At 32.6% G+C, this 11,837-nt stretch overlaps 1 protein-coding gene across 1 annotated transcript; it reads left to right on the top strand.

The window, feature by feature from the left end:
* Positions 1-1,230: 1,230 nt before the first annotated feature.
* LOC112684126 lies at positions 1,231-9,447 on the top strand. Its single transcript, XM_025555452.1, has 11 exons — positions 1,231-1,267; positions 2,858-3,080; positions 3,192-3,347; positions 3,758-3,982; positions 4,064-4,192; positions 4,289-4,609; positions 4,843-4,998; positions 5,072-5,334; positions 5,703-5,844; positions 5,938-6,248; positions 8,080-9,447. Exons 2-7 carry the CDS (start codon positions 2,859-2,861, stop codon positions 4,843-4,845), a joined length of 1,056 nt encoding a protein of 351 aa, XP_025411237.1. The 5' UTR covers positions 1,231-1,267; position 2,858; the 3' UTR covers positions 4,846-4,998; positions 5,072-5,334; positions 5,703-5,844; positions 5,938-6,248; positions 8,080-9,447.
* Positions 9,448-11,837: the final 2,390 nt, after the last annotated feature.

The following is an 11,837-nucleotide window of genomic DNA, read 5'->3' as shown; positions in this document are numbered from 1 at the left end:
TCGTTTCCAGTTCCGATTTTCTAAAAAAAACCAGTCAATACTTGTTTTGAAAAATATGATATTTTGGGTTATTAGAAAAAAAGTTGATACTATTGCATATGCAATGATGTTCCGATCAGTTTTTGTACACTAAACAACGAATACTTGAATACAGTTACTAATTAACACTCTATTTTAATATGACTGATTTTAATTGATATGCGTATGCATGGACATTGAGTTATTGTGATTTCAAATGATTGTTATAATAAAAATTATAATGTATTTACGTTAACGAATTTTTATTCGATTCACGAGTCTCGACACTTTTAAATTTTTCATTTTATTAATTTATATTGTAAAAAAGGTTAAAAATGTCAAAAACGAATATGAATTGCGCAGCAATTGCAGCAATTTTACACTCTCTGAAAAGAACACGCGGTGGCGTCTATTTTCTTTATATCACAATACCATTATTCAATCTGAAGACTAAAGGAACGAAACACAAACTTCCACCACTATTAGCTGATCGTTTTTTTTAAATAAATACTCGTTTAATCATCTAAATTTAGGTGACAGAGAGTGTCCGATATTCAGAAGTAGAGATTTCACTGTATAAATCAATTTCGTGTTTATATCTTACATAAGCTAAAATTATTGTTCCAGTGAAATTTTAAGGTAATAAAAAAAGTATCTGTGAATCTATAGTGATAATATCTATTCTGAATATTCTTTCAATTAATTCAAGTGAAAAAATAATAACTGCTAAGGCTGCAACTGTAAGGCTTTTATTCATTTATGACTATATTTCTTTTATAATTATTTTAAATTGTCTAGTAAAAATTGTTACTGAAAAGGTATTCTGGAGTAATTAAAACATTATTATATAATCATTTCAATTGCATTTAATAATTACTTATTATGTGAAATATAATACCATTGTATAGTCCTTGTGCCCCACCAAACATATACAAATATAATGAGCGAAGAAAGTCGATTTTTTTTCTTATGTTTAAATGTAATATAATATATTTAGTAAACGTACTATGAATGTTAAATAAAATCGAAATATTTTAATTGACTAATTATATATATATATATGTGTGTGTGTGTGTGTGTGTGTGTGTGTGTGTGTGTGTGTGTGTTTCAGCTTTAGACAAATCACTAACTGGCATAGCATATTTGTATTAAATCAGCACGTTATATTATAAAATAATTGCAAGGCAGTAGTACAACAGAGGAAACGACGTTACACAAGACAGCCTACTTCAAACTGGAACGGTAGAATGTAAGACTAATTAAGCTCTTAGTTTAATACCGCTTGTGTAAAAAGAAAAAAGTGTATAATATACAGTCGTTGGACAGATATAATGTTTGAACAATTAAAATATTTCTTTCTTTGCCAACAGGATTAACAATAATAATAATGATAATATTACGTAGATGCACATTGTTATCCGATAACATACTTAATAAATTTGTGATATTGCACTTGCTTGGTCGCAAACCACATACAACCGATATTAATGCATGATTATTCGAATTAGAGTTCCAAGAGCAGATACTTTACAACAATGTTTACTTCGATGTTGCTCCTCGATGAGCTTTTCTGGTTGATAAATCTACGCACAGGATATCGAAAGCAAAGGGTATAAATTGTTTTTTTTTTTTTTACAACATTCAGGTGTAGTTGAAGTGTAAACGTAGGTATACAGCGCGTAATATTTTATCGATTTGCGGTATTTATGCATGACAAAATATTATATTATCAACTGTGTCTAGTTTGTTTTAAGCCATTAGCGAGAGAGAGTGTGTGTATGTGTGAGAGAGAGAAAGAGAGAGAGAGAGAGAATGAGAGTGTTTGAAAACAATTTTCAGCGTGGGTACACTATATATTATTATATAATATTATTAGGTGTTACATTATTATAATGGCACTGTAATGATACGTGTTGAAAAATATCTTATAAATATAATTCCTTTTATTATTATTATTATTATGATTATAACTAGAAGGTGTAATACGTACTGGGTGTTGTGTATTAAGATCATATTACAAACGCATACATGTACACCTTGAAATTATTGGTTAAAGTTTCAACGAGTAAAAATATTTGCATTCTTATAACTCAAACGAGCTCAAAGTTTTTAATTATAAACAAATTGCGAATCAAACGCCGTATCAATAGTATTTTAACTATAAATTAAGTCGTTCATAATGGAAATATTTAGGAGATATTTAGTGTACCGTTTCTAAATAAGTTTAGTGAGAATTTTTTTACGTATTTATAGCGTATATTTATTATACATCTTACTTCATGATTAGATACAGAGTGGGACAGTGGGTTCTGACGAATTTTAATTTAAGTTTATTAGTCAAGTATTAGAAACAAAGTAATGAAAAAAAAGTTTATTTTATTTATTACAAATATTACGTTTAACATTTATCAATAAAAATTACATTACTTAAGTGACCGCCTTCATTTTGTATTGGCTATCCGTTTTTTCATACTGCCCATAACTCTCCGTAGAATATGCACATCGTTGGCTGTAAATTCCCATCTGTTGTTTTCTTCTAACTCTAATAATGAATATGGCTTATAATATATTATATAATTCACATGCATTTAAGTAGGTGGCCACAATAAATAAAATTAAACAATTTTATAGTTCGTTGATCGGTAATTCTGATGACATATCAATTGTTTGTTTTTTGCTGATTTAAAGACGTTTGAATCTTACAACTGGATGACTTGTACGAATATTACATAAAACTCTAACGAGATTTTTACAATATTCTCAATCGTTCAATTAATATTTACTTTTTCAATAATTTACTGTTTTGTGCTCTTTCATTTAACGCTATGGATTCCGGTAGAATGTCTTGCGAAGAATCTGCCGCTACCAAATCGTTAAAGGGAAAGATGGTCAAATATTGCATGAACGCAATGAGAAAGCGAACGGTCGACGAACAGCTTGGCGATTTTTCGGCGATCATGGAATGTCCGTTTGACCTGAAAATCGTGTATAACCGGACCGGATTGGAAGCCAGTTGCAGCGTCGGATCGCTGAGCTCTTCGGTCACCGGTTCGGACGAATCGGTACGTACGCATAAAGTCGTTGTACAGCGACCACCGAAATCGCTTTACATCGGCTGTTTTACTTACGAAGCTCGCCCCCCCCCCTGATCTAATAAACCGTTGTTTGGCTAGACGTGTGTACGCCGGTGCAAACAGGACGTATTGCACAAGCTTAAAGTGTTTTGCGCCTACACCAATGACGGTGCACGGCAATTGTCATCGGATTGGCAGGCTAGAAGCAACAACGGTCCTGAATCGAGTAGCGAGACGCAAGATGTTTACTCCGAGGTCGGTGAAATTATTTACGATGCGTATAAGTAAAGTGACCGTACGTCCCGTTTCGAACGGGACAGTCCCATTTTTTGTATCTTCGTCCGGTTATACCTTTTGGAATCTTGGGAACACTAAAATGTCTTATTTTCATAAAGGAGTAAAAAGTTGTTAAATCAATTTTCATAGTTCATTATATCAGTATTCTTGAAAGAAATCGTCGATCATTTTTTTTTTTTTAAAAAAAATATATATATATTAATAATAAGAATTAGTTACTTGTTAATGAGTTTACTTAATTCGTGATTATGAAGATTTTTTCTTCGTCCCGTTTGGACTAGAAAAATATATGATCACTTTAGCTATATGATACGTCATAATGCACTGTTAACCGTTGACTATCGGTCGTTTCGAACCTGCTTGCACAGGTCGAATTGTCCAAAGAACGAGTGACTGGAAAAGCTGCGAGGAAAGCCTTCGACCAGAATATTGTACTGGTCGACCCAGAGATGGATATCCCGAACGAGATTTGCGAGTTCATGGACAGAAATGAGTGCCCGCTGGTCCTCACGATCAGTTATTTACCAGCGGAATGGACAATGATCTTGGAATGCGAACCGTACAGTGCTTCGACTAACGGTTCCATTAAGTTGGTATGTGTCTAGAGCGCTTATCTTAATTATAAACATGTTACAGTTTTAATTTTTCAATAATTCAATCGTGTTCACTTGTAGACGTGCATGCAGCAGAGCAAAATTCTTCTGTTGCACGAATTGAATGCGTTCGTCACCAACGAAAACATAGTCAATGGAGAATTCGTGAACTCAGACGATACTCCCCTTACTGTAGTCGCCAATGATAATGTTAGTTGAATGGATGTGATTTTTATTGAACGTTTGATTGCGATACTTGAGTGTTACAGATATATATATACAATGCATATTATACATACTATATAGGAAAACGACTCACAAGAAGATAAGCTACGAAAGCTGAGCGACTACGAAATATCTCTTGGAAACGTGTCCAACGAGTCGGTATCGACGGTAAGACCCCGGGAAGTTTTGGATGACTCGGTAGTTTCTGTGGTAGAATCGGATCGCATCATCTCCAATCAACGGTGCGACCCGCCGAGTCGAAATAAGATAAACGTAACGGCCGTAGAGCCGGTCACTCGATCTCAGGAAACCGCGAACCGTACATCAGTTTCCACGGAGTTTTCTGTGACCAGGTCCAATGAGCAGCCAAGTATATCTAGCAATATCCTTGAACCGCACGAGGTAATAAGAAACCGCTATGAGTAGTGGCATGATGCATCGGATAATAATTAAACCGAATTAAAGTAGTTTATGTTGAGCAAATGCAAAAATACTAATCGTAAATTATGTAATCACGAGCGTATAGTGGTAGAAATCAAATCACATCGCGTTGATTGTGAAACAATACAGCGCTTTGATTGCACTCGTAATTATGTGTCGGAAGTAATATTTGGAAAACGACTTTTTTGTTTTAGTGACAGGAATACGTCAGCAGAGCTTCTGAGGTTTTGAAAAATGTGACGTTGTACACGTTTCAAGAGAACGCCACAGAATTTTTCAATATACTCGTGCAAACGAATCGCGCGAACCGACTTCACATGAAGATGATTACCGACTGCTTAGTGTCAAATGTACAGTAGCAACGGGAACATGTTTACCGTCTATTGAAGTTTAAATTATATAATACTACCGCTCCTTTTGCAGGCGATTGACAAGCTTGAAAACTGCGCTTTATACGCGACACTATGTTGCGACGCGATCGAAAAAGCTTGTGTAGACTCGAGGAGAACCGTATGTCAAGGGTTGTCGAGCGCGTTCAAAATTGAGTTGATAAAATCCTGCAGAAACGTGTTGATTGAAGGCGGAGTATTGCCCCGGATGGGAACATCGCGACAACACCAGGACCCTGCGCGATCGGAACAGATATTTGATATAAAAGTTCATGACCGTACGCAAGGAACGTGCAGGTAAACACTATCGTGTTGGAAACTTTTACATTAGGCAACGGATTTAAAAATTCTAAAAAATATGAAAAATTCTATAAAAAAAAAAAAAATAAAATACGATTAATTGACAACGTGACGATTCGAACGCAAATAAAGAATGCGATAATTAAGAGAAATGTTATGAAATTGTTATCAAACTTATCCGTTCTCAAAACAAATATGAAAAATAAACTAAAAATTCAAACTAAATGTTCTAGTTTTTTAATTCACCGGTGTATGAAACGAACCTTGTGACGTTCGGAAAAAAATCCCATTTTCAATGAATCCCGTCCCTACTCTTATAGCGATATTTGGATATTTTCTAATCACTGTACGCAACGTGTTCTCAGGCTTTTGGGTGAGCTGTTCGTGCGAGGCCAAATGTTCAAAACCGTAATGAATACCGTCGACACGTTCATGCAGATACACGACGCGCATTCGTTGGAGTGTCTCTGCGTTTTATTAATCATAATCGGACCAAAGCTCGAAAAAGTAAAATTAACTATAATATACAATACTGCGACCGGTTGTTTCCGGTGAATCCTACCGTTTTATGCTAAACGGGTGTGAGTTTTTCTTGTATAGATCATCGATGTCTCAAGACTATACAAAAAACTGAAGAGCTACTCGATCGCCGGGTACGCAGAAAACACTCCTCTGTCTCCGCGAACAGTACACATGATCGACATTGTTCTGAACGTGCGAATGTGTTACACGAATGGTTCGAATTCACGGTGAGGTGATTTTGCCGAAGGACAGACCAGGAAGGCCGGCAATCGCCGTCATCGGTAAGTGCTGTTAAAGGATCGTCGTGCGAATCGCATCTCCGGCGAAATTTCACGATACACCGAAACCCGTCATCTACTGCGACATCTGCACAACGTCACGGGAAACAAGTAACGTTCAACCCCGTGACTTCTATATCTTTTTATCGGAATCATTAATAGTAAAGTATATTCATTCCTCTTCTAGTTCATCACTCGTAGATTATTATGCCGCATTATGCCAATGAATTATATAATTACAATATATACAAGTTTTGGTATCAAATTTTACAAACACTGTAAGCTTAGTTTCTCTCATAAACTTACATTTGCCTTAGTTATGAAATTAATAAATCGGTTTTTGAATACGATTCGTTGAAATGTATTTTATTTTATTTTTTTATAATATTTATATTTATATTTTATTTATTTATTAATAAAATAAAATCAATTTCAACGGATCGTATTCAAAAACCGATTTATTGGTTTCATAATGTAAGTTTACGAGATAAACTAATCTTACAGTGTTTGTAACCTTTGATATTAAAACTTGAATACACTGTAATTTTATAAAAATTTAAAGTTCAAAGTAATTTTCTCGGAATGTGGTGACAATTTATTTTGATACAATTAAACTTGTCTAAACACAATATTTACAAAATAATTATTTGTGTTCATATTAACATTGTAACTTATCTTAGAGTTAGTTTCTGTTTACTTTTATAACATTTATAATTCAATATATTGCCTATATGATATTCACTAATATATTGATCATATTTACCACGGATGTTATCGAAAACAATATGAACAATATCTGGACGAAAATATACGGACTAGACGTCAAACAAATTTTTAGGAACACCAACACAACTCTTTGAGTAACCCCTTACACTAGAAAAAAACTGGTTTAAAAAAGGTTAATTGATGGCACGGAATTGTCGGAAGTGCTGGGATGCGGAAGAAAATATAGAACTTCGAAAAATCCTGAACCATCTACCACTCATTGTTCCCCTTTCCATAATAAATATACCAAATCATATAAGAAATAGATATCTAGTAATATTGTATTATTTAAAAATTATTTAGCTCATAACTAAAAGAAAAAAATTGCACAAAAAATATTATTGATTTTTTATTTTTTATTTAATGACCGTAGGCAATGGTGTACAATGATTTATTTATGATGTAGATTAATTAATGATTATATAACAGTTATAAATAGTTTTCTCCAGTAACAAACCAATATTAAAATCCAGTGGAATGAATATTTTTGAGTATGAAAATGTAATTTTATTTTAATTCAATCGTATAAAACAATTTTAAGTGAAACAATACTGTAAAACATAGTATATTATACGAAAATGAAGTACGTAAAAAAACTATAAACAGGACGTTTAATATATTTTCTGCAATATTGAAATAAAATTAAAATATAATTTTGTGTTTTAAAGTCTTAAAGATAAACTTAGATTATTATAAGAAAAATAAACAATAAAAATAATGCTCACCTTTTGAGAAATTCATCATATTTCAGCTTTTCCACATTACTTTTAGGCAAACTACCAAGAATATATAGGATGTTCTCCATTTACAGTCTTTTGAGTTTTTCATTCAGACTGAAGAGTTACTGCGTGCTATTTTGGCGTTTATTCCTATTAGAAAAAGTTTATTGGAACAAATTACATATTTTTAAAATAACTATTTCATACATTATTTACTTTCCCTTGGAATATCAAATACGACATTCAATTCCATTATCAATTATTTATCCATAAATAATTAATTATAATAAATGTGTAAAACAATAACCCAATAATTCTTATCACTAAAACAATCAAAAGACTTAGAAGATAATTAATTAATTTTTTTTTTTTCAAACAAAAAAATTAGTGATGAACAATTTATACTTAAAATTTTAGATTTCTATATTTTTCTTTTATAATGTGTGTATCATGGGCAGTGCGTGCGCATACCGGACCGTCTCTCTTTTGGACAACTCCTCCAACTGGGCTGCGGTCACCAGCTTCGCGGTAGACGTGATAGTCGCCAAAGGGAACGCGGAACGTGAGAGATTTTTTAAAAATTATATTACTTAAGTGACCGCCTTTATTTTGTATATAGTTGGCTTATTCGTTTTTTCATACTGCCCATAACTCTCCGTAGAATATGCACATCGTTGGCTGTAATTGCCCGTCTATTGTTTTCTTCTAATTCTTATAATATATATGACCTATTAGTAAACACTTGAGATTTCAAAAAACTACAAAAAGAAATCAGTTAAATCGGTAGAACGTGGTGGTCAAGCAATATCACCACTGCGCGAAATCACACGATAGATGTGACTTTAACATCTGAACGATTGTGGAAGTATTGAACAACTTGTTGCCGGCTGAATTATATTGATTAGGAGTACAAGATCACGAATTTTACTGTAATTTATTTTTTGTTTCAGATTAGTCACATACATTGCAAGTTCCGGATATTAAATTTATTAAATCGATTGATATATACGTACGGCAGAAAGGATTTTCAATACATATTTTAACGTTTATACCGATTAGAAATGTCATAGTTTAAAGGAGATATTGTTACTTTAAGTGTATAGGTTCGTGTTTTCCATGCGTATTTCATCCCACGTTAATATTATTGTTGATTGGGAATTAAAATCAAATTTTAACTTTTTTCTTATTTTTAATGAACAATTGACTGTATTGTTTAAGTAATATAGACTTAATTCGGATTATGCTAACGTGAAATCATTGGTTCGATGGTTGAGAAACGGTGTAAAAATTCTAATATCGACCGATTACCGCAACTTCTTTGTGTCACCCTCCTATTCCATTGCATCGTTCTCGCTCCAGCACCTGACTATAGTGGTTGTAACGTCTGCGCAGCTGGTGTCTTCTCGTGGAGATGAAGATACCTGATACAATTACACAACTATTTCCTAACAAGTGTCGTTGATAGAAGATCTCGGAAAATCCCTTCGGAAAGAAAAATAAAACACGTTAGAAAAATGTATTATGTTGCTGTGTAGCATCGATAAAGGAAACGTTATATTACATGAGATTTTGTAATTTCACCGATCTTGTCAGCCTCGATAAAGGAAATGTTATGTGATTTAGTCGTTTCGCCGATGTTGTCAATGCAGTTGTGTAATGGATAATTTTATGGTGTTGGCTGATGACAATCATGACGTATTAAAATTAGATCGCTTTCATCTGCATGCCAAAATTAAAACGCAACTGTACCGAAGAAAAACCAAGTCCCCGATAAACGTGTCAACTGTCAATTTTGATATTTCCGCACGATAAGCAAACGTCGCCGACTAGCCGTAACCCACGACGTGTTAAGTGATGAAGATCGGTCAACCAAAGAACGTACCAAACCGCCTCAACGATTCTCTTACACGTCCTTGACGAATGTGCTGTTTTATGGAAAAATTTTGCGATAACTTTTGAAAACTAAGACGCCGAAGATTCTTACAACAAAACAGTAGCAGACAACCGAGTGACGGTACTTATCGAGTAGCAGCTAATTACCAAAATGCTTATACACGGCTATGGTTGTTAATCCGTTTACGATTTTTTCGGTATGAAATAAAATCAATCTCACCCTCTGTCATAGGTTCAACTAGGGTTTTATTTTTGAGTGGGTGTTTTACTTTTAATTCGTATCTGGGCCTATTACGTAGAGGACATATAAATATTTGGACGGCTAAGCCCCCCTAGCCACCACTGAATTGCGCCAGCATGATCTGTATATAAGTATTACATCATATTGTATTCAACTCTCTCCCTGCAGCATTTATACCCTTTTCTCTTGTCTTTCAGTACTGCGCTTAGCGGTCTTGTTATTTTATACCGCGTGTATTTACTATACGTTTATTTATTATTTAAACAACTGTCCGAGTGCAATGCGGTTTTAACGTCCGATAAAAAATAATAATAGTTTTAATAAACGGATAACGTTTTTTCAGTCCCTCCAATAATCTAGACCCGGGATGGCCAACTTTAATAGACTTACGATCGATCTCCGAGTTTTTTTTTGGTTGTCGCGATTGACCAGAAAAATAAAAAATTGTTGTCAATAAACAAAAAATATATTAAATGTACATGCATGTTACACTTCTTTTATTACTTTTTATTTACGGTATAAATTCACACTACATGTATTTTAATATATTTGATTACAAATTATTACTTTTAACTTATTACTATTTACTACTATAACTATACTACTACTTTTATTATTACTACAATTATTATGTTAATTTAATCATTCAATGAGATGGTTTTGCTTGAATTTGATTTGATAATTTCATTTTATGTTCGTGGGATATATTAAGATACACAAATTTACAAAAAAAAAAAAAAAAATACAACAATGTTTCAATGGAGTTGAAAGTGTCGATAGTATTAAAAACGTCAAGTAAAGTCCACACGCATTCTAGGACGTTAGCGCCGCTGTTTTTGCGTTTGACCGGTTTGGCACTGACCCTTACGGTGCCCACATGGTGTCTACAAAACATCGTGCATTTGAAATATAAATGTATGGAACACCCTATATGTATAAAATATATGTAATTATACATTTATATTTATATTAAAAAAAAAAAAGTTATACGTTACAAGAATAACATCAATTTTACAAAAAAAAAAAAAGTAAAGTTATTATAAAGAAACATTGTTTATAAGTCCTCTTAAGAGTAATAACCAGGGCTTGCAAACGTAATAATAACGTTATGATTATAACGTTATATTTGATAAAAAACGATTGAAATTTGTAAACGTAATTATAACGTAATTATAGTATAACGGAAAACAATAAACATAAATTAATAAATAACACAAAACAAAACAAAATATATGATATATCATTAAACAAAACATAACGAAAAACGGTATATATTGTATTCCATTAAACGAAATAATTAATTTCCAATTATTTATTCAATCCAAGAATTAACTTTATTCCGTATCCGGCCTATCCGGGAGATCCCGTATTGGATATTATTTTAAAATTAATAAGAAGGAATAAGAAGGTATAGAATAATTTAATTACCAATAGCTAATAATAGTAATACCCTTTTAATATTGTACTGTGCTATCTGTACTACGGTCGAAATTTATACCATTCAAGTTATTCAACTATTGTATTCAGTGTTTAGTTTGCTCAGATTTGTTCAGTCGTCACTCGTCAGTGTTTGTCTAATTGTTGTCAAACGTGCATACGTTTTCTTTATACTAGTTAATTCATAGTTGAAATTCAAAATTTCAAAATAATAATCATGATTTTTTTTATATTTATAATCTTTATCTTCTTCTGTATATATAAAACAGTAAGCTGATTGACTGCTATCAACGCACAGCTCAAACCATTGGACGGATCTGGCTGAAATTGGGCATACAGATAGCTATTATGATGTAGACGTGCGCTAAGAAAGGATTTTTCGAAATTTTGAATTTAAAGGGTTGAAATCGGTTTAATATTTTTTGACCAGGTTGATAACTGCGCTATTGAAAATGAATTATATTAAATAAAACTATTAAAAAATTATTAAAAAACTATTAAAAACTATTTAAAATCTATTAATTTTATTTTTGGTAGTAAATGACGGGTATTGCATAAATATTTAACAAAAAGATCCCGCAACAGGTGCCAAAACAAATAAGAATGTTAGTTCAAAAAATTATTATGCATATCGGTTGATGATTA

This window comes from Sipha flava, unplaced genomic scaffold (assembly GCF_003268045.1).
Source record: "Sipha flava isolate LNK unplaced genomic scaffold, YSA_version1 241_pilon_pilon, whole genome shotgun sequence".
In the NCBI taxonomy this organism is placed as follows: Eukaryota; Metazoa; Arthropoda; class Insecta; order Hemiptera; family Aphididae; genus Sipha; species Sipha flava.
The sequence above is the reverse complement of the archived record's forward strand: the minus strand, read 5'-3'. Positions and strand labels throughout refer to the sequence as shown.

Coding starts and splice junctions, on each gene's coding strand:
- LOC112684126 (XM_025555452.1), top strand. CDS start 2,859: ATGTCTTGCGAAGAATCTGCCGCTACCAAATCGTTAAAGGGAAAGATG. Junction 3,081..3,191: donor TCACCGGTTCGGACGAATCG/GTACGTACGCAT, acceptor TTGTTTGGCTAG/ACGTGTGTACGCCGGTGCAA. Junction 3,348..3,757: donor CGCAAGATGTTTACTCCGAG/GTCGGTGAAATT, acceptor CTGCTTGCACAG/GTCGAATTGTCCAAAGAACG.